Source organism: Rhamphochromis sp. 'chilingali', assembly GCF_963969265.1.
Source record: "Rhamphochromis sp. 'chilingali' genome assembly, chromosome: 2".
Taxonomy (NCBI): Eukaryota; Metazoa; Chordata; class Actinopteri; order Cichliformes; family Cichlidae; genus Rhamphochromis; species Rhamphochromis sp. 'chilingali'.
Genome location: NC_137930.1, coordinates 48351099 through 48375402, shown reverse-complemented (window position 1 = coordinate 48375402; position 24304 = coordinate 48351099). Strand labels below are relative to the sequence as shown.

The 24304-nt window shown below is 40.7% G+C and overlaps 1 protein-coding gene across 1 annotated transcript; it reads left to right on the top strand.

Annotated features, from left to right (window-relative positions):
• The first annotated feature begins 6263 nt into the window (after positions 1-6263).
• Positions 6264-23547, top strand: oaz2a (ornithine decarboxylase antizyme 2a). The gene is given in 6 exon segments (XM_080876434.1): positions 6264-6478; positions 17342-17408; positions 17410-17490; positions 19301-19473; positions 20532-20617; positions 21633-23547. Coding segments are annotated over 6 exon segments (651 nt in total). The 5' UTR covers positions 6264-6368; the 3' UTR covers positions 21767-23547.
• The last annotated feature ends 757 nt before the right edge of the window (positions 23548-24304 follow it).

Below are 24304 nucleotides of genomic sequence, written 5' to 3'. Positions count from 1 at the left end.
CTCACTAGAAATGCATGCCACAGTTCACAAGGGTGAAAAGAGTGAGTATAAAATAGGAGTCAGAATGAAGGCGGTTAAGCTAGTCAATGAACTTTTGCTTGCTAACTGTAACATTAGCATCAACTTATTAAGTTATCCTTTAAAAAATACAAAACTTACTGAAAAAAACTGTATGTTCTCAAAACTCTTTCTAATCTAATCAGGAATTTGAACATTTGACCAACTGATAAAATGAACTTAATCTGTCATTCTCACTATATTTAGTAAAATCTAGTATATTTGAGGTAATTTCCAGCTGCTAACATAGAGACTATACTCCGCCACCAGGGGGCGACTAGCATGTCATCGTTCATGCAGTCTGTGGTGAAACAGGAACAGTTCAATCTAGTATGCTAATGTCATCTTATATGTTAACTCTGTTCCCTCTGTCTTCACCTTCCTGTTAGTTATCTGTTTTTACCTGAAAAGACTGAACTTTTGTTTAGTTAAACTGAAGCTGCAAACACACGACGTGCAAGTGAGGTTGAACCACTAATCAGTGTGACTCTAAACTTTATTGTTCTGCCACATTCCCCATAAAGTCACACTGGTTCTTAGCTTGTCATGTGGAAACAGCTGCAGCCCACCAGTGTTTGAGTCAGAAAACAACATAAATAGGTCAGTAGGGGAAAAGTGTCCCAGCGCATTTCTTTGCATTACAAATAACGAGGCCAAGAATTTGAGCTCTGCCTGGGTGTTTGTTTGCCGTCTCAGCGTGAAAGAAATTTAAACGTCCGACTTCTGCCTGATACAAAAAATAGGCCATCAGTCTATGGGTCTCATTACAGTATGGATTTATTTATAAGCCTGATCGATATTGTAAAGCATGTTTGATATATATTATCTATGTTTTTATTACTCAAATGTTTATTTCTTAGGATGTAAGCGTGAATGCCACAGATGTGTGTGGTTTCTTTGCTTTTGCTTAAGATACTTTCATTAATGTTTTAAAAATGTACAGCAAGACCCAAATGCAGGACACAGGAGGCAGACGTGAACAAAATAACAGCAGGTTTGGTCACCTGCTGGCTCACTGAACTAAACCGGCACCTTAATTGGCTTTATTTTTAAAGTGCCTGATCCCAACAGTCACCTCAAGACCCCTTAAATTGTAATGCAAAGAAACCCCCACCAAGAATCAGATCACCCTCTTTGAGCAAGCACTTGTCAACTGTGGGAAGGAAAAACTCCCTTTTAACAGGAGCAAACCTACAGCAGAACCAAGCTCAGGGAGTCAGGGGGTCACTGACTGTTCCCCAGGCCGGTGTGACTTTGGCCTTATGCACTTAGACTTAGGTGACCATAGACTGCCACCACCAAAATGGTGGGCATGGTAATGTCACATAGTTACCTAATCACTGAGTTTGGAATTTTAAAGATAAAGAAACATATAGCCAATAAAAAGAAACAGAGATGATCCCGCGTCAGTGCTTTCCTACTCCTTGATTCAAATTTCTATGAGCAAAGTAAAATTCTGCTCATCTGTCACTTATTCACGCAGAACCAAAGGAAAAATTCATTCATGAGCCCACATATAAATGCTCCCAATACAAGCACAGACATTACTAATGAAAAATGACCTACAGCGAAATGTAAACACACTCTGATCAGTTAATATTATACATGGGAAACAACATCAGCATCCATCCATTTACCCTGTTTGTGGCATCATACCCAGAACAGGTTTGACCAAGGAGACAATGTTATGCTATTTCAGCCATGTTTAGTGGGTTATAATTTTCTTTTTAAATCTCCATCACTCACAGAAGAGGAGCTAAAGACTAAGAGATAAATTTCACACTTGAGATTTTAACTCCACATTTTAAGCTGCCTTCACTTTAATGCCATTACAACTAGGGCTGGGCGATATATCGAGTTTTTTAAAAATATCGATATATTTTCATACGAGATATAAGATGTGACAATATCGTTTATATCGATATAGTCTATGTTACGTTATAATTATACTTGTGGAGCCGCAGGTTTGCCTCTCTTTCGTCCACTTTTGTCTCTACGCTGCGTTACTCGGCCTCGCCTCTCCTTCACTGAACACAACTCCGCCTCCCCCATAGCTTCACCTGCAGGCAATGACAAGATGAAAGCGGAAAATCTCCGTTAGCGAGTTACCGTGCGTGGGGCTGGACGGTGTCAACGTGTTAGCGAGCTAACCGCGCTAACGAGCTAACCGCGCTAACGACATGCAGCCCGGAGGTGCTGCACGGCCTAAAATCCTTTCATTTTCTCAGAAATCGACAGTGCACCTTATGTATGAATTCTGGTTGTGCTTACTGACCGCGAACCGATTTTATGTGGTACACAGCGCTCAGCAATCTGTCAAAAAATGTTTTAATATGACTTTGCTAAGCTACGGAGTTGCACCGCTTGATGGATTGTCGGAGGATAACGGCTACCGAGGAGGAGCCTCGCGGAGTGATACGTGTTCAGAGACGTGGTGCAGCTGTGAAATCTGTCTCTTTGTTATTACGCTCAGCATCTATTAGTTTACATTTTGACTGCACAATTGTGAGCTTTTTGTTATGCACAAAAACAACATTGTTTTCTTTTATTTATGGACCATGATTATTTAATAAATGCTGATAATTTATTTTTGAGTAATTTCTTCATGTACATCTACGCTGTATGTAAATAAAAGTGCCCGTGTGACAGCTGGGACACAGTGTGACTAAGAACTCTCTTTTTGTTCTTAACTTATGGCTTAAAAAAATAATAATATCGAGATATATATCTTATATCGCCATCCAGGTAAAAAATATCGAGATATGAATTTTGGGTCATATCGCCCAGCCCTAATTACAACTTATATAACATTCAGATTTAGTGTTTCTTGGAATTTTTATTGAGAAAAGCAATGAGCCGTGCCGTAAAATGCTCTGGATACTGTCATTTACACCACAGGGACTCCACAACAGGGTTTCGCACACGGTTACATCACGACAGAGCTGTTTCATGGTGGTTGGCGGGGGGCAATGACCCCCCGTGTCCTCTGCTCGTCCAGACAGGCCGGACCTCCGACAGTAACGCTGTGATGTGCCAGGATCAAGTAGCCTGGCTGCAACTATCTTGTTACTAATCTGATAATCTGTTTGGCACAGGAGCTGTTTTCCATTCCTCCTTACATAACTGGGTCTATGTTGGGATTCATACTGGGCCAAGATGACCACTGAGAGGGACAGACTATCACTTTTACAGGAAGAGCAGGGCTTTGCCGTCACTTTAAGGGGGTGTAAGTTAAATTTGTCTCTTTCTTCAGAAGGGGTCAGAGGTCAAAGTCATCTATAATGTACAGCTCTAGGGTGATTTGGAGCATCATGATCTGCACCAATGACAAGTAGGATCTCCTTATATCCCACGTTACCACATGGCTTTATTGACTCTAGACCTAAAGCTGTTGATGATACTGTATTTTCAGTCTGTGTGTGTGTGTGTGTGTGTGTGTGTGTGTGTGTGTGTGTGTGTGTGTGTGTGTGTGTGTGTGCATCAAAGCATGACTACGATTGTAAGAATGAGAGTTCAATTGCCAGAGTGTGAACAGTGTTCAGCCAGCTAGACTGTGTGATATTATTTGTTCAAATTGATTCATCTTTGTAACTAATCTTAATCATTGTGGTTTTGCAATACACTGCAGTGCAGGAGATCGGGGAGGAGTGTCATCCAAGAAGGCATTAGTTTAATTCTGGCAACGCTGCATTTTGCCTGTGTGTAAAGTCGGTGACTTTCTTTTCTTAAAAGAGCTTGTAAGCAGAAACTTTAGTCAGGGCCTGAATAAGGTAATCCTGAAGAGTATTGATTTAAAAAGAATAAAAACTAAGAGTTTTGGTCAGTCTCTTTGGGAAAACAACTCAAGAAATACTAAATGTATATAAAGATAATTGAAGGACATTTAAACTACATTTTAAACTATAATATTCCACAATATTATCAGGCAAATGTTTTAAACCTGCACTTAAGTAAATGTAGAGGCATCATAACTAGTTAAAAACAGATATGCTCTAGTCTAGTCTATAAATGTACATTAATTTCTTCAGACAGGATACACACTGGATGAGTGAAACCTGACCCTAATAAATTAACCTGAGTAACTCTAACCCCAGACTTTATTATAAGGCCAAATTTAAATCCGATGGAGTTTCAAAGTGTCACTGCACACCAGCTCGTACTAGCACATGTTTCCAGAGGGATTTTGATGGTGAGATATGTCATGATGTCTCAAACTCCCCCTCTGCTTACTGGTTAAGCAAACGTATTTAACCTCCTAGGACCTGGCGTCCACATATGTGAACATCACATTTTGGGTTATTTAGACCAAAATACTCAATTTTGCTCTACAAGGGCCTGATATCCACTTACGAGGACGTTATACTGCTACTGTTCTATCAAAATTTTAAACGAATATCCTCATATGTGGCTCTGATTTTTCATAAAAACAACAATAAGGTAAAAAAAAAATCTGGTAATTCTTTGTTTTTACATTAATTGGGCCCCAATATGCCCAAATATCAAAGAAAAATTTAAAATGCAGAGTTCGGGTCTTAGGAGGTTAATGCAAATATAGTCATTGGTTGGAAAAAATAGTGGTTACTTATGTTAAACTGGAGAATTTTTCTTTGTGTGCTTCTTATGTAACTGGCTGGGCAAGGAGAGGAGAGAACCTGCTACAGTGTGCGTGCTTTACCTTTAACGTCAGTGTTATTTACATGTCAGGGTGCACCTTTGCGGTATAACTGGTTTGAGCGAGCTGTCGGAAAACACGAAAATAAGCTTCTTATCTGATGAGCACTTTTGTTTGAATCATTTTTACACATACACTGGAGGGTGAGACTTCAGAGAAGACATTTTTAAATTTTAGTTTTTTATTCCCTTTGCTGTTTTGTTTTGTTTTTAATCAGGGATCATTTCTTTCCTCTTGTCTTTCTTGTTTTCTCTTTCCCCTCATCCCCCGAAGAATTTGCAGCAGGTGGCCGCCTCTTCCTGAGCCTGCTGCTGCTGGAGGTGTCTTCCTGTTAAAAGGCAGTTTTTACTTCCCCACTGTTGCCAAGTGATGGCTCATAAGGGGGCTTGGTTGTTAAGAATTTCTCCAGAATACTGTAGGATGTACCTTACAGTATAAAGCAACGTGAGGTGATTGTTGTTGCGATTTGGCACTGGCAATGTAAACTAATCTGCATTAAAGTGAATTGAATTGAACTGATCTTTGCAAACCTATGCCAGGTTACCTGTTCTTTTTAGAGAGAAGAGCCTTTAGTGGTCAACTTTTCCACGCAAGTCTTGTTCACTCATTGACTTTTTTTTCCAATTTTACTGTCATGAGGCCTGCACAGGAAATCTGGTTGCATGCTTTGGCATGAGTTTTAAAAAATCCTGCAAAGCAAACGCTTAGCTGCTGCTCTACCTATGCAGACCTACCTAGCTATATATGACAAAGTGATTGCCCCTTATTAACCTAATAAGTTGCTTTGGAAACCTTGGCAGCTTGAGATAACTCTTTACTGTCATTGCACAGTAATTCGTTGTACTATTGTACTAGGTACGACTGTGCAATGACAATAAAGAGTTATCTCTAGCTGCCAAGGTTGCCACAGCTACTTATTAGGTTAATAAGGGGCAATCACTTGTTATATATAGCTAGGTAGGTCTGCATAGGTAGGTAGAGATTTTTCCTTAATAAATAAAATCATTATTTAGAAACTGCATTTTGTATTTACTCAGGTTATATTTGTTTAGAATTAAAATTTGTTTGATGATCTGAAACACTAAGCTTCTTAAGATCTGTTTCTTCTTAAGATCTAAGCTTAATTTCCAACAGAAAAGAAAGAAGAAAATAGGGCGAATACTTTTTAGACAGATCTATAGGCGTGTAAGGACGTTAAAAGTCTTCTTTAAAACATCCATATGTGAAAAACTTAAAATGTCTTAGGAAAGATAAGTAACAAGTGAGAAAACTTGAGGAATATTGCTAAAATTGCTCCTCGGCTCTTTGGCCTATGTCTTACAAAAAAGGTGAATTAAGGGAAGGAAGCAGAATAAAAACAAAGAAACAGAAATGACACATCACGACTCTCATTTAATTTCATCCGTGATTAGTTTTATTCGGCGCTTTAGTCTGTTTTTGTCGGTTTGTTCACTTTGTTTTTGTTGAGCTGGGGGAAAAAAAACCTGCGAAGAATACCCATGATGCCTCGCGCGACTATAAAAGCGCCGTGTTTCGTTTGCGGGCTGCAGCAGTGTAGTTGTACCGTCGGGTGGTGGTTTCATCTACAGAAAGTGGAACTACAGACTTAACAAACACCAAGTTTGCTCCGAGTCCCCGAATGGTGAATACATCTGCGGAGTTTTTGTTGAACAGTGATTGCTTCGGTTGTCATAAAAGAAGTAAATATCCGCGTTTCCTCGAAGCCATCATGTTGAACACCGAGGAAAGGTATGAGGATGTTTGTTTTTCTTTATCGACATACTGAAAGCAGATGTTTGCGCTGCTGTCAGCTGCTCATATTAACGCTGTCTCTGTGTTAAAGGCGCTTAGTTTGTAAAACAAACAAACAACCAACTAGTTAGCACGGAGCTCAGTTAGCAAGGCTGGAAGCATCTAGAAATGATTCCCCTGACAGATGTCGAGCCACTGTAAACACAAGGAGCTGAAGGTTTTAGGTTTATGATATTTACCGAGCAGGTTAATGGCGAATTTTATTACCGTCTTTAAAAAATAAGCAGGACAAGTTCACCCAGACGTTTCTAACAGTGTTAAAGCTGCTTTATGCCACATTTACACGGTATTTTCCCCGCTGTATAAAGCAGGTAAGCATCCACTAACTGTGAGCTATACGTGAATTCAATTGTACGCTGTTTTATTGTTGGAGGTGGAGGTCTTTAAGGCCGTGAAAGCCCCCTTACACCACTTTTTAGCTTTCTTCCGGGAGCAAACAAGTTGATTCTTGTTATTGAAAATATAGGAACTATAGGCCTGCATCTGCACCTTTTTTTTTTTTAATTTGTGTTTTGTGCTTAGTGTTTCTTCCTTAGTCGCTAGAAGTTAATGAGCTCCAACTGTGAAATTTTCTTAAAAAAACAAACAAACAGCCAGACCCAGACTATTTTAGTTGGTTCACAGATTTCATATAGTTCATATTAATTTTTTAATCCAACTCCTTAAGTGATTACATTTCCGGATGTAATGTACTCCTCACCTTATTTCAGTAGAAAGTTAGTAGCCCTAACAGATTATTGAAGGCATTTTTCCAGCTAATTATTTATTTGGATATTTGCTGTTTCCAATCCTGGAATCATTTAGATGACTTAGTTTTCCTCCACTTCTAATAATATCACTGTTTTAATTGAATAATAGAAACATCTCGTTTTATAAGCTGATAAGGTCTTTATTGGGGGAACCTCATGACATTTTTCCTAATGGGGAGTTCACCTACTATTAAGTAACTGAGCAGATTTGTAGGAAGCAAGATGCCTTTTAGCTGGAAAATAATCAGTGCTCTCTGGTGGACAAACCATGTATTGGAGATACTACTGTTTTTTTTCTTCTTGTTTTTCTTTCATGAACTCTGATATTTTTCCTTATTACCCAACACATGCACTGATTTATTTCTGTGTAGACTGCCAGGGTGTCAGCTAAGTCTCACTGAACTGTGGGAAGTCTGGACAGTTATTTTGACTTTATCAAAAATAAAAATAACAATTAGTGGCAGCGTGTGTGGTTTTGTTTGTGCCTGGTTTTCCCCACCTCTGTGTGCATAGTGATATGCAAGCGCTAAGAGAATTATATTATCTTCACTTTATCTGGAGTGTGTAGTACAGTGGCTGTTCAGTGAGTGTTTACACTGGTGGTGTTTTGCACCTTATGTTCCTGCTATTGCATCATCATAGTCCTACAGGGATTTGGTGTCTTGTCTTTTGTTATGCAGCACCCACCTGTTTAACCCTTGTTGGGAGTGATTACAATGTTAGACGTTAAATAACTATTTGACCTTTTGGTTAAATGAGCATTTGCAGCATTTAATTGTAGCCTGTGTGTTTTCTTTGTATGCCTCTGCCCTCAAACAAAAAGAGAGCGAAACAAGGCCTGTTTTTGTCCTGTGTGTTTATCATCTGACACGCAGAGCAGGGAGAAGGCAGAGGTCCATTGATGCTGTGAGCCAGAGCAGTGACTATATTAGCTCTCTGACTGCTATGGCCTCGTCAGCAGAAGGCATGCACTGGCCTACATTAGAGCAGTTGCATAACCCCATTCTCTCCCCTGGTTCACTTCCCAAGAATCAATGGAATCTGCATGTGGAAAGTGTCTAGGAGTGCATTCACTCAGAAACGGCTGGACTTTCTAACCTGTGCTACCTGAGTGCACTAAGTGCCTTTTTAATTCAGTGGTTCTGGGCTCTGCGCTGTTTGCTGGTATATCCTGGATCAGTCATGTTCAATATTTCGTAACAAAGCCAAAACTGTGCCAAGCAGCATCAGCTGACATCTGGCTTTAACAGCCGCCGGTTTTATAGTTGTCCGCAGGGAGTTGGTTACATAAACAGGACGAATTCCTAACTGCCAGCATGAAACAGACATTGATGGTTTTGAAGCAGTTGGAGATGAAATGCTTAATCACATAGGTCATTTAGCAGTAATAAGTAGCAGTTATTATTCTTAATTTGTCACGCAAGATTTTTATTTTTTTGCTTTGCTTGTGCTCGCTTCTCAGATTTAAGAATGGAGTATTTTACCACAGTCACTGTCAGCCTGTTACCCACAGGGTTTGAACTGTTGGCTGGACTAAGCATGAGATTGAAGATGGAGATTGTGATGAGAAAGGTTGCTTAATTTGTTTATTAATTACAGCTTAATTACACCCCCAGCTAATGCGGGGGTGGGCAACTCCAGGCCTCGAGGGCCGGTGTCCTGCAGGTTTTGGATATTACTCTGGGTCAACACACCTGAATCACATGATTAGTTTGTTACCAAGCATCTGGAGAACTTCAGGACATGTTGAGGAGGTAATTTAGCCATTTGAATCGGCTGTGTTGGATCACACATCTAAAACCATCTAAAACCTGCAGGACACCGGCCCTCGAGGCCTGGAGTTGCCCAGCCCTGTGCTAATGTCATTTTTGGGGGGGTCACACTGAGTAAAAAAAAAAAAAAAAAGCTGATTCATTAAATTTTGGGCATTTTAAATGTCAGAAAGTTGGATTATCCACAATATGCTCATTGGCTAGTGGCAGTCAGTTGTTAGCTATTGCATTTTCTTGATTTATGGTGTCACTGGATATTATGCTCTTGCAGCTGCGGACACCTTTTTTCGTTAGATTCACATTTCAAATATGCAAGTATGTCAGTGAGAGTGGCTCATTGGAAAATGCTCTGCCTTTACCTACACTAATAAATATATTATTATTGCAAGTGTCAATAAAATTATGTGTATGTAGTATTTATTTTTCTGTGTTCTCAGCCCCACCCCGAAGATCCACCCATGTCTCATCAGATATGATGGTGACGGGGAAAAAACGGTTATTTTGAGGCTTCATATTAGGACCAATGGTTTGTTCAGGTTTGTTACCAGCCCTATTTGCATGGCTGGTATTGATTTCACCTTGTGCGGCTGTATATCGTTGAGAGAACTTGTGGTCCTGTAGATGCCTTTGACTGCTGGCACAATCTCAAATACTTTGGTGGATGTTTGTGTTGGTCTGTTGACTTGTAGATCAACTGATTTTTGTGACTGTGACTGTATCATAAAACTTTACAGGTCTGTAGTTGAAATCAAAAGTAAAAGGTCTGATTATAGATATGGTTTGATAAAGTGGCTGCTGGTGTTTTCTGTCATGAAAGGGGTCTCAAAGTCCCTCTGATTCAGCTGCAGTCTGTGCGCTCTCTGTCAGCCACAGAAATACTGTAGTAGCAGAAAGGCAGGCACTTAATGAGATACCCATCCAATACACAAATGCCCTCAAGTCTTTTGAAGCAGAAACACCCTTTTTGCTGTTGGATAATTGAGTTGATGTTTTATGTCAAACTGCTTGCACAACAGGCATGAGCATGCATACTTTTCCCTTTAGTCATGGTTCAGTTTTGTATGTAATTCTGAACATTTAAGACCATTTGTCATGGATAAAGACAACACTACAAGTATGATAAATCAAGATAGAATTTAATAATGATTTGTATAAAACATAAATGGCCCCACTGTCATTTTTCTGGTTAAAATAGCTCAGTTGCTTAAGGATTGAAGGTCGAGGAGCCAGGACATCGTGTTTCACACTGAACTGTAGAGCTGCTCCAAGGCCCGGTGTGAGATAAATAAGAATTATTTAAACTGTGAATCATCCAAAGGTACTCTAATCCAACAATAAAAAATGTGGAGCAGAAAATTAGCATAATGGGTCATCTTTAAGCAACTGCAATGCTTGAATTCAGTGTTGCAGAGCTGCTAGTGCAGATACAGGCTTTTACACTTGTATCTGAATGCATATCTCATCTTAAATGCACATCCTGTCATTATCATCAGCAGATGCATTCATTAATATATCTGTTATCTTGTTAATATAACAAGCTAAAATCTTCTGATTGTTCGGATTGTGTCCTTCAGCTCTGTTTTGAACTGTGGTTAAATATTGACCTTATGTGTCGTGTTCCTGAGTAACAAAAACGTTACATTTATGTCTCCACTGTACTTCACTGTTTGTCTGATGATTTTACTATGAAACATGTTCAACATACCCAGGATTTATTCACTTTTCTGGCTTTCCCACCCTAAAATCAGAACTGAAGGCAGCAGTCAGACAAAGGTGATCGATAAATGAACCCATGATTTCCCAGTGTAGTTTCTATAAGAGGAGGTGTGACATCATATGACCAGTCAGAAACACAGAAGGGGCTGCTGCTAGCAGAGCAGCTAATTTTTAATTTTTTAATTTTTTTTTTTTTTACACATAACTGTAATGCACAAAGTGCTGTATGATATTCTGAGCTTCAAGCACTTTAGACAGTGAGATGGGAAAAGAGATGGTATACCCGTAACTCCAGCATATCTGAAACCAGGAAGGAAATCTGGTAAAAATACTGTGCAAGATAAGACTTGTGAGTATCATAGCTCTACCTTTAAGACACGGGACAATCTGATAGATTACAGTAAATGACTGTTTAGATGTTCAGCCCAGATTGCTTTTAACAGTCTGAGAGCCAAAACAAATCAAGGTTCATTTTGTATTCAGTAGTAACTTGACCAACAATTTGATGACTGCTAAGTTGCGCACGTAGGGAAGTAACATGTGAAACAAACAGAACTTAAGAACGCATTCTCAGAAAATCATCGCAATTCAGGTTTGTTTTTCATGATGTTTGCAGAAAAGGTTATTGAGATTGGTCCAACTGTTACGGAGAAATGGGGTACAGACATCTATATAGATAATACACCATTTAAAATGAATCTTGGGTTAAATCTGAAGTTTCTAGCACCGCTTCAGCACATACAGTTTAGGTGCAGGGGTCAGTTCTATGTTTTGGCAGAGACGCCTCCTTTCACGCTGACGTTTCAGAGCACGTGTGCCTTTCCTGTTTCTCGATATTTCTCCGACATGTTGCTCTGACAGACTTACTGGTGTCGGCAAAAGTCTAAGGACTGTCCTTATTTTCCTACAGTAAATAGTTGTCCATGTGTAAGACCTAAAGCCCTTTCCCAAAGCTTTTCTGGAGCCAGGAAGCTTGTTTATGTTCAGTGTGGATTTGAGTCGAGTCGTTTTCCATGACTAATCTTGTAATTACAGCGTTAAAAGTTGGTTTGGTGTGTCTTGGGCTTCTTGGAGGACCTGCCAGAAAGCTTCCTGTTTTGGTTGAGTTGTGTGTTTTTTGGCTTTTAGCCAAACTCTGGATCAACTGCCTGTCCAACCCGAGGTATTCATCCCCGTGAAACAATTCACCTGAATCAGTTCTCATAACAACTTGCACCTCAGGAAGCGCAAACTGGCAGTGCAAGCGTTCATCCGCTTTAAAAATAAAATAATAAATTCTCTTGAATACAAACATACTCTCACCAGTCCTGCCAAAATGATGATAACGCATCTCTCTGCAATACACAGATGATCCTCACTAGCAACTTAATGCAGCACAGGCTTGTGAACGTGCTCAGTCTTCACATTAATGGTCTACAGAGCATAAAGTCAACCTTCTGGAAAAATGTAAACTAAATGGTGTTTTTGTCACTTGTGATTTGTTGGGAGACGACTAAAGGCCACAGCCCTTCAGCTTGAGTGGCATATTGGGATAGGAGGGTGTAGAGGAGGGTGTTTAGAGTGTGGCTGAAATGTCAGAGGACAAGAGCGTTGGCTTTCAAAACAAGCTGGCATTTCCATCAAGGGCAGACTGTCTGAAAGGGAAGATGGAAAAAGAAGCCTGCCTTGGCATCTTGCTCTCTCTCCCTCCATCTGTGTCCTACCTGTTGACCCAAATACAGTCGGTATCAGTTTTGTTTCTGTGGAATCGACATGCTCTATTGATGAAGAGTCTATGACCAATTTTTATAGATTACGTAACGATTATTTAAAGAAACTGAGTAACCTCCAGTTAGAGGGTCCTAAAATTTTACCCACTATAATGCACTGGCACATTTCCTGTGCACAGCTAAGCACAAATAATGAGACGAGCAAACAGAGGGTGTGTGCAGCAGACATGAACAGGCATAATACGCTTTGTTTTCCATTGCTCTGTAGCTCTGTACATCAGGTCGTGGGGGTAACCTGTTTGGTCTGCAGGGAAACTGTGGCACCTCCCTCTCATGAAAGGCACATGCTTGTTTGATACATGTGACTGTTCTGTTGCACATGACTTGGATATGTGTGTATACTTGCAAACAGATCAGTCCATCTGATGCATGTTTAAGAGAGAACGTGTCAGGTTTCACTGGCAATCGGGGACAGAATTGAGTCAGGCGCTGTTGCATAGCTGTCTACCTAAAGTTTGACGCCATGAGGACCGGGAGCCCTCCCCGTGTCCCAGCCCGACTCTGGCAGCGCCGGCCGTCTGCCAACGTCTGGTGTGAGATGCACGACTGCAACTCGAAACGCAGACCATGCTTGTTTCCGAAAGCCATGAAGGCTATTTGCAGAGGTGTTTACAGATCATGCGCTTATTTATGATACATTCCCTCCACTGCATGTGGTGGCTCTTTGAAGCTGTAATAAATCATCGGCTTTAATTCTGTCAGTGACAGACTCGCTGTAAACAAACAGCCTGTGGAGGAGAGTCCATGAACTGGAGCTCAATACGAGCAATTTAAGAGTTTGTAGCTGGTTTGCATCACATGATTGATATTCAGACATTTGTGATTTTAATTTACTTTGAATTAGGGCTGGGCCATATCACATACCGTTCACGGTAATACCGGTATAATGTTAGGCAATGATAAGAAAATGAAATATCGCGATAAAATCTGGGTAAAACGCGCATGCGCAGTGCCTTTGTTTACATATGCACATGGCGGCGACGCTGAATGAGAAGAGCGTTTAATGAAACGGATGAACCAGAATTGGTTTGTAAAAATGCTGCAACTTCAGTGGTGTGGAACTGGTTTAGCTTTCGTCCATCAGATACACAACAAAGCACTATTTTTGGTAGAGCATGCTAGTGGGCCGTTGTTATTACCGTATTTTTTGGAAAATATGGCACACTTAAAATCAATCCTTTGAGTTTTCTGAAAATCGACAGTGCCCCTTATAATCCCGTGTGCCTTATGTATGAATTCTGATTGTGTTTACTGACCTCGAAACGATTTTATGTCGTACACGGCGCTCGGAAATTTGTCAAATGTTTCAGTACGACTTTGCTAAGCTACAAAGCCGCACAGCTTGATGGATTGTCGGAGCATTACGGCTATCGTAGGCAGGAGCCTCGCGGAGTGATACGTACTGTGCTTCAACATAATATTACCGTATTGTATGTGTATAACCTCTTTTTAAGTTTTGTGGATATTATACACGGTTATGCTGAGGATATGTTGGACAATTTCCACTGGAAATGCCTTTTGGTTAAACTGTCAACAAGGAATTTACATTTGCACTGCAAATTTTTTATATAACTTTAATGCACTTAAAAAAAGCTGCTTGTGTAAGTGAAAATACATTCATGGGTTTTGTTTGTTTTTTTTTTGCACTAATAAAGTTGTGGAATTGTAAAGTATTTTGTGTACAGGGAGTGCAGAATTATTAGGCAAATGAGTATTTTGTCCACATCATCCTCTTCATGCATGTTGTCCTACTCCAAGCTGTATAGGCTCGAAAGCCTACTACCAATTAAGCATATTAGGTGATGTGCATCTCTGTAATGAGAAGGGGTGTGGTCTAATGACATCAACACCCTATATCAGGTGTGCATAATTATTAGGCAACTTCCTTTCCATTGGCAAAATGGGTCAAAAGAAGGACTTGACAGGCTCAGAAAAGTCAAAAATAGTGAGATATCTTGCAGAGGGATGCAGCAGTCTCAAAATTGCAAAGCTTCTGAAGCGTGATCATCGAACAATCAAGCGTTTCATTCAAAATAGTCAACAGGGTCGCAAGAAGTGTGTGGAAAAACCAAGGCGCAAAATAACTGCCCATGAACTGAGAAAAGTCAAGCGTGCAGCTGCCAAGATGCCACTTGCCACCAGTTTGGCCATATTTCAGAGCTGCAACATCACTGGAGTGCCCAAAAGCACAAGGTGTGCAATACTCAGAGACATGGCCAAGGTAAGAAAGGCTGAAAGTCCGACTCAGACGCCAGCAAGGTGGAGGTGGAGTACTGGTTTGGGCTGGTATCATCAAAGATGAGCTTGTGGGGCCTTTTCGGGTTGAGGATGGAGTCAAGCTCAACTCCCAGTCCTACTGCCAGTTTCTGGAAGACACCTTCTTCAAGCAGTGGTACAGGAAGAAGTCTGCATCCTTCAAGAAAAACATGATTTTCATGCAGGACAATGCTCCATCACACGTGTCCAAGTACTCCACAGCGTGGCTGGCAAGAAAGGGTATAAAAGAAGAAAAACTAATGACATGGCCACCTTGTTCACCTGATCTGAACCCCATTGAGAACCTGTGGTCCATCATCAAATGTGAGATTTACAAGGAGGGAAAACAGTGCACCTCTCTGAACAGTGTCTGGGAGGCTGTGGTTGCTGCTGCACGCAATGTTGATGGTGAACAGATCAAAACACTGACAGAATCCATGGATGGCAGGCTTTTGAGTGTCCTTGCAAAGAAAGGTGGCTATATTGGTCGCTGATTTGTTTTTGTTTTGTTTTTGAATGTCAGAAATGTATATTTGTGAATGTGGAGATGTTATATTGGTTTCACTGGTAAAAATAAATAATTGAAATGGGTATATATTTGTTTTTTGTTAAGTTGCCTAATAATTATGCACAGTAATAGTCACCTGCACACACAGATATCCCCCTAAAATAGCTAAAACTAAAAACTAACTAAAAACTACTTCCAAAAACATTCAGCTTTGATATTAATGAGTTTTTTGGGTTCATTGAGAACATGGTTGTTGTTCAATAATAAAATTATTCCTCAAAAATACAACTTGCCTAATAATTCTGCACTCCCTGTAGTGTCAGTTATATCGTTATCGCAAATTTTCAAATGTATATCGTGATAAATACTTTTGGTCATATCGCCCTGCTCTACTTTGAATTGTGGTAACAGGTTTGAAGCAGTGAAGAACTTTCTATATATAACCATGCAGACCACTGAGTCTCAGGTTAAAGGCCACAGTGTTGCAGTCAGGCTGTTTCTGCTTCTGAGTTTGATGCAAATATACAAAAACGACTGTAGGAGTTTCTGTTAAGCTATGTTTAATTATGTAATTTAAGTTTCTCTTTTTTCCAAACCTCAAAGAAATGTTAAAACTTACTTTATTTGGCCACATGCATGAGAACCTATATGGGGAAAACTGTATAAAGGCAAAGTTCAGTTCTGGGTTTCTGGCGAAGCACCATCTTTACAACTAGTTGCACCCAGAAACTGCTAGCAACCTCCAGTAATCACATGTCAGAATTCATTCTTCCATAGCAACCACTGGTTGCCAGGGTGCTGCAGACCAGACTCTATGCCTGTGTGACTGAGGCCTTACTGAATGAAGAGAAACTAGCACAGCAAATATCAGATGACCTTGAAGTAGCTCATTATAACAGCGTGAAGTACAGTAGAAGGACACTGGTGACACTTGTTGGGAAATGCTTGTTGTGCTTGCAGTAACATGACCTGTCACAAGCTGATTTCATTTATACCGACTGTGTGAGGAGCCTCAGGAAAAGACAAAAGCGTTGCTAATATTTGGTTGCTGTAAGTGAGACAAATGCAAAAATGTTACCACATTTATATCAGGCCTGTTCAACTCATTATTCTGCTATATTTTATTATTTCTTTAGCTTTTAATTTGTAAAGTTAGTAAAGCAATGTTTATAGCAGCATCAGGCATAATTCTTCACAGTGAAGATTATAGCTGATGGATTTTTACACTGATATCTGATCAGAAGTTGGAATGAAGCGTCCTCATTTTTAATGAGCCTAACATCTCTGAGGTAGAATACGTTTTTAAAAAAATTAATAAATGTCAGCAGTGTCAGGTTTTCCACATTCCAGTGTGTCTACTAAGCGTGTTGAGTAATTAAATGCTGAATCACACTTCACAAGGCTTTCCAGTAACCACTTCTCGCCCCTGGGCAGCAGGTTTGACATCCCTGGCTTTAAATGGATCCAACAAACGAGCGGGCAGTATCGTGCTAAATCTCGTTCTGCGAGCTTGTTGCTACAGGTGCTTCATAGTTGCTAGTTATATGAACATGCTTAATGAAGTTAAAATAAGGTGTGTGTGAAGTAACAAGCTAAGAGGTTTACATCAGCAGTGGATCATTAGCCATTAGTCATGAGTGCCCAAGTTTCACTTCTGTCTGTCTGAGTTAGAGATGCCCTGCAGTGTTGTAAGTGCGTGAAAGCATTCCCATAAAACTTCATTTATCTAGCTGTGGTCTTGGTGATTAGTCACTCTGCAGATTTTAATAATGCACTCTGGTTTCTCCTCATTCGCTGATGGTTTCTGTTTTGCTCTGTCAGGTATAAGGGTAGATCGAAGAGCGCCAATCGTTTCCATCCAGTTTAGTTTGGCAGGTTTGCTTTAAGGCAGGAAACATATGTCTCGAAAACATTTCCATCTCACTATTTTGTGGCAGTTGTAAAAATTTATACAAAATTGTTTTGTTTTTTTTGTTTTTTTTTAATTTACACGAGTATTGAAAAATGTTTCTCCATGCTTCTCTCTGCAGTTCCTGGTTAGGGGGGTCTCTGATGCCATGCTCCATCCCTCAGGCTCCGGGGCCTCTGTGGTGCTCCTGATGCCCCTCACCCACAGCTGAAGATCCCGGGTGGGCGAGGGACGGTCAGGGATCACTCTCTCGGCGTGCTACTGCACAAGGTGAAGGTCCTCAATATTTCACACAGAGCTATAGTCCAATTTTGTAAATCATCTTCTCCACGTGTGGCCACTCTAACCAACACACATGCAAAGTGGTGCCATAATGCAGCGGTCCCCAACCCCCGGGCCTCGGACCGGTACCAGTCCGTGAGTCGTTTGGTACCGGGCCGCGAGAGTTGAGGCTCAGGTGTGAAATGTATGGTTTTCAGGGTTTTTATCGGTTTTCAGCGTTATTTTGTTATCGTTTTTATCGTTAACTCTGTTTTCCTGGGTCTTTTCACGTGTGTTATGAATAAATCATCTTTTTTTTCAGTACCGGTACTAGTTTTATTTTGTTGTATTTTCCCGCGACACCTTAAAGGCCGGTCCGTGAAAATATTGTCGGGCATAAACCGGTCTGTGGCGCAAAAAAGGTTGGGGACCGCTGCCATAATGCATGCAAAATATCAGCCTCTTAATGCTGCTGTGGTGAGAGTCCTACATTAGTCATCAGGGTCTTTATTTCAGATTAAATTGGGTTTAATAAAACTGAATGGGGTTTAGGGGGTAAACACTGGGGGAAAGGGTTGGCACGTGTTGCTGTAATTCACTATAAGCTTTTCTGTCATAACTGTTAAGTGCTTCACCGCTCAAGGTCATTTCTGACTCACTGAGCCAAACACAGGAGCGCCTGTCTAACGAGTTATACCCTCATTTCCCAAAGTTGTTTTATTTAAAGCTAAAAAAAAATCCTTTAATCTGCTCGTCTGCACCTGCAGTGGATTTAACAAAATTATTGTAGTCCTCTCTCCCCCGGACATGCTCAAATGGTATGTTTGCCATGCAGAACACAAAAAAGCACCCAAGTGAAAATGTATACTTTTATAGCTGTCTCATATTTGTGAACTTCTTGGGTGGGGTTGCACACAAACTCACAAACAATAGAGAGGAAACAACAGTGTTTGTGTGTATGTCAGGTTGCTCCCCAGACATGTGACTGACTCTCAGGAGGATTAGAGCTTTAGGATCAGGCAGATCAGTCACAAACTGTCATTAACATCTTCATCTGTGCAGAGTGTGCAGCCCTTTCTAATATTACTGCTTCAGCAACAGCACAGAATGCTGAACGCGTTCACACTTTCACTTCTATTTCGGCACACGAGAGTCATGCATGACTATTTAGAGTGACGCTGCTGATCAAAGGTCCTGAAATGGACAGCATCCTGTGAAGGGCAGCTATTAAAAAACAAACCAAGACTTTACCTTTGCTGTTTGCCATGCTTTGGTTTAGTTTCAGTTTCATGAAACAAAGATCTGTGCGCCACTAACTTGTTGGTAAAGACAAATGGTTTGCTAGTTCACAGAAGATCACACTTGTCTGCTGCTTCTTTAACCACTTCCTCTTTAACTGGTTTCATTTCAGCACAGTTCTCAGACAGAGAGAAGTCTTCTTCAGACTTTTGCCAAGCTTTCAGCCTCCTGGCATGTTTACACTTGCTGCTTCACCCTCGCACCAAAAGTGACACCACAGCTGGAGGCGTGTGCTGCAGTTTGATGTTTCAGCTTTCGTTCACCCCTCAAACTTTCAAAACGTTGGCATGCACAGCCAGGATAAAGATGTGTACGCGTGGATGTGATATTCCTGCTAGAACTCAGATTCCCAAAAAAACAGAGTAGGAGCTTGAAAATATGCCCCTTTATGGAGGAACCGGGTGGGGGTGGTGTTTGTGTTTATTGTCCTTAGAAAGTGTATCATATAGCATCTCACTCTGGTTTCACAAAGCTGGATTAGGATCTATTCTAAATCTCTTCTTCCTCCCTGTGCCTCCAGGATGAAAAGTTAACTGTGACTCAGGCCTCTTCAGTGAGTGGGAGCTCTACTCTGCTCCGCTTCCACTACCAGCTGAGCGAGCGCCGCTCAGCCGCCTGGGATACAGCTCTATCAGGAGACAGCCTCTTTCTGGAGATTCCTGCTGGACCTTTGGTGGAGGGCAGCAAGGAGGGGTAAGTTCAAGAGGGATATTGTTAGAAAAGCACAAAATGCCAGACCTGACCAACACTGTTCTTTGACAATAAAATGTGACTTTAATAAAGGAGAACAGAGTTTATAAGACGATCTTTTAAGTTCCAACTTTCCTCATTTTATTGTGGTTTAATAAGAAGCCACCCTGCTTTTTATTTGCTGTTGTTAAAACTCTAAACTGTCTCATCAGGAAGAAATTTCTGAGTCATTTTCAGCTTTGCCTCAGATGTGTAGAAGCATTTTAAGCATAATGCAAAACATTGTTTTTGCCTCTTCCTATTCCACTTTTAGTTTCAATGGAAGTTCAGGTTTAAGTTTGGAGGCTGGAGAGAGGAGAGTTTGGGTCCCTCACAGGACACATTTTTCTACATTTGTTATATTTGAACTGTTAGTTATTGTTGGAAACTACAAGATTAGGTTCATTAACCTGTCATTGTTTGTGTTAGAGTACATTTTCTGGCATTTTCGAAACAATTTTTCTTGCTTACTGAATACAAAGTCGTGACATGAAAAAACTGGACACTGTTAAGACAGAAATGGCTTTTGTGAATCTTTCATATTTTACTGAGTCCAGCAGAAAAACGAGCAAAACACAAGCTCTTCTTCTTCTGGAGTTCTGGGTCATAAAGCTGCTTAAATGGGACATTTCTTATGTTGGTCTAGTTTTAGAAATGTTGACATACTGTCCCAGTGTTCTCCACCAGAGCAGGTTTTATGCCAGGATGTAAGTTGTTTATGAGAAGCTATTTATCATGGTGCTTCAAATCTACTAATTAAAAGGCTGTGCTAATAAGTTTCTGCTTTTAGAGCCTGGCTTTGTGTTTGTCTGTAATCAATGGTGGGACAGAGTAACCTTGCCTGGTGCAGGCACCCTGCCAGTCCTAAAAACAGCCAGCTTTGCAGCTGCCACTGCATTATTATGTAAAGTTGCAGTGCTTATATAAAAGAGGGGGGGAAAAATACTCTGTGCGTCATCCCCGCTCGTCTCTTCCCTCGCTTAGCGGCTGACTCTGTATCTCTGTGTTCATGTCATCCACAGGCTCACCGTGCTGCTTGAGTTTGCAGAAGAGAAGCTCAAAGTTAACTACGTCTTCCTGTGGTTCCATAAAAACAGAGAGGATCGATGTAAGAGCTCCTGTTATTTTAAAATGCACTTCCCTTGTTCTTTCTGAAGCACGATTTGCCTTTGCCAACCACTGTATACTGATGCAGAGACCTTATCCAGGTGTACAGCCAATAGTAAGAGTGTATAAATACAGTGCTAGTATTCATACGCTATCAGTGCTACTAGTTTTTTGTGTATTCTTAACAGTTACACGTTTGGACAAAGATAACAAGAGTAAATACAACATTTTTAAATGGTTTCATTTATTAAGGGGGAAAAAAAGCCCCCTATGCTTTGGTATGATCTTAAACAGGCCACTCAGTGTGGTGGATCCGAAACAATTCTGCAAACATCAGTGGGAGAAAATTCCTCCACAGCGCCATAAAAGACTCATTGCCAGTTATCACAAACGCTTGATTACAGTTTTTGTTGCCAAGGGTGGCACAGCCGGTTATTAGGATTAGGGGACAATTACTTTTTCACACAGGGCCAGGTGAGTCTGGATGACTTTTTGGCCTAAATAAATGAAATCATCATTTACTGAGAGGTGCTTATGCACAAAGACTGGACCACTTAGAGTCAAGGTTAACACTCCAACTCAGATCATTTAATATTTGCAGTTCCATTATATTTTCCTATATTAGAAAAGTATTAAAGAAGGAATCTGAGCTAGAATATGAGGCTGGTGTGAGTCTCAGTGTAAATAAAAAGGAGACCTTATCATATGTTGGTTTGAGCAGTATATCCCAGCTCCTTAAAAGATACAAAAACTACTTTTTTGAGGTTTTCTCCAGTGAATTATCAGAAAAATGGATAGAATATCCAGTGTTCCTGTGTCAGATCTTTAAATGGAGCAGTGTTGCTATTGAAATAAGATAGATAGATAAATAGATATAGACATAGGAAAAAAAATGAGATGTTTAGCTTCACATTCTGAGACGTGGAGTTGGCACAAAATTGATTTGGTTGCAGTTTTTAGGGCTTAAATGTTACCTCAACAAATACACTGAGCGTTCTCCCTCATTTCCTCTCCAGTGTCCATCATCAAGACGTTCCACTACATGGGCTTCGAGATGGTGAAGCCGGGTAACCCCATGGTACCTGCCCGGCCTGATTTGGCCTTCATGGTTTACTCTCTGGAGAACAGCAGCAGCTCTGACGAGGAGTGACTGTCACATTATCCCTGACGCCTCCCTTTCCCACCCTCACCCCCCCTCTCCTCTCCTTTCCACCGTTTTTATTTCCTCTTCAAACAATCGAACCTGCCTCAACTTTCCCTCTGACACACCTCTCCTCCCCCTCCTCTACGAGGTGTCACTTTTTTTTTCTTCGTTTTTTTTTCTCTTAGACTTATTTTAAGGAGGTGTTCAGGAGCGGCAGCGTGTCTGTGCGAGAGAGCGCAGACACTGCTGCTTCACCCTCCTATCTCCCCTTCTCTGAAGATAACCGTATTGTGAAGAAGCAGCATAGCTTGAACTAAGTTGTCACATGCAACGTGGGGATTTTTTCTTTTCTTTTTTTTTTTCTTTCCTGCTTCCTCTCTCGGCCACATTGTTTATGCTGCGGTTGACAGGACAACCAACTGCTGGACATCCAGGAGAATGTTAAAGTTCAACATATCTCTCCTGACAGCTTGTAACGTTGCAGAAAGGAGACTTTGTGTTTTTGTGTGCTGTTTATCTTAAAGCTGTGTTGATGGGGGAAGCCTGGGGTGTGGTATGGTTTTACTTTATAATATAGACGATGATCTGTTACATTTAGCATTAAACACATGTAAACGTTTCTTTAATCTTCCTCAAATGTGTCGAGGCATCATTCCAGCACGTCACTCACACTTCTTCTTTCTTTTTTTTTCCTGCTCTAAACGATTTAGCTACAAATGTGGAAACACTCTGTTAGTGTTTGCAGTAAGAAGCAGCGAGCCTGTTCAATGCCATCGCCTTCACCTCTCCCCCGCCCACTAATTATGTCAGTGAGTTGCTAAGAATCTGGAGAAAGAGACGGCTTCACTTCACAGAAGCAGATCCTCACAATTTGCGATGACATTTAAGTCTGAGCGTCCTGGTTTTCATAGAACGTGACGAGCAGCCATAATTTGTGCGTTTTTTTTAAGACGTAATTGTCAAACAAGCTGAGCAGACTCGTGTCAGGCATTTCTGATCTGGAGATGTCACATTTTGAGAACAGAACAATCGGCTTTGTGACTCAAATATGATAAAGGTGCAATGAGAGGCCGGAAATGACGCTCGTTCAGTCCCGCAGATTCTTCAGCACCGCCTAAAGTGTTGATCGAAACTGGGTTTTCAGTGCCTCAAGATGAGAGTGCGAATGCTTCTTACACTCAAGTCTTATTGAAGGAATGTGTCCATTTTTCACCCCAGTTTCAGACGCATGTTGTGTGAGAGGAATGTTAGCTCGCCATCGGGGTACAAGCAGGGACTCTTCAGGTGCTTATCCTATATGCAAGAACGGTTAAAAGGCAGGCGCTTTTAGTTTTTATTTCTTTTTTCCATTTCAGACTTTGGTTTTATGGTTTTAAGTACTCTGAATAAAACGCCAAAGAATTCAGTTTGTCTGCAGTCAGTTCAAATCCAGCTAATCTGAACCTAGCTTGTGTTTATGTAAAGCAATATTAACCTACATTCCCCAAGTCAGCCATACTTCCTGTAACATGACCGTCTGTCCAGTGTCTGGGTGAGATGGGGCAGGGCCTTGTTTTTGTTTTGTTTTTTCTTCTGTGTTCACATCATACCAGTCTTTATTGCTACTGATTGAGCCCTGACTATAAGCTGTTAGGAAATGTCTATATGAAGTTTTCCAGAGGTATATTTTTATGTATATTTCTCTATGGTGATAGTTTTAGGGTTTTACTTTTTGTTCTAACTAGTTGGCAACCATCCAATGACAATCCGCACTTGTATTTCATGCAGGGGGAATCAATAAAGGTTGTTAACTGAAACATGCTTCCTGTTTTCTTTCCTTCAAAGAAACACACATTTTGCTTGCAGAGATGTTAAAATAGGCCATACAAAACATGGATGTTTACTGAAGATATGATAGAAATGATAGAAAAATCTATGGGGAAAAACACCAGTCACTAGTTTAAAGTTATAGTGCGTAAAACCTGAATTTGATAAATTTAGCTCATTGTTGGTATGAGAAAGGTGGATTTTATCTTGAGGCAACTGTTGTTGTGATTTGGTGCTATATAAATAAAATTGGTTTGAATCTTTTGCACATTTTAGTTGTAACAAGTGGTTATTTGACTTAATGGCGCCTTTCTGTCGTCTAGAAGCAGCCACTCAAAGAACAGCCGCTCACTGGATGTTTCTCTGTAAAAACCAGAGATGATTGTGCTGGAAAGACCCAGCACAGATCAGCAGTTTCTGAAATATTTGGACCAGAGCCACAGTCGGTCACTTAAATTGCCTTTCTTCCTCATTCTGATGCTGTTTGACCCTCAGCAGGTTCCCTTGACTGTGTCCACATGCCTAAATGCACTGACTTGCTGTAATAGTATAAGCAAAGAAACGCTGCAGAGAAAACAGACAGGAGGCAAGAAGAGCTTTTTAATGTGTGAAACCTTCGTGAACACCGAGACAGTGCAGTGATGAGGCTGATCTGAGCAAGTGAAAGTTTGTTTTTGTTTGTGTTTTTTAATCAGCTGTCAGTAGTTTCAGACAGCCACTGTCACATACACTTATATC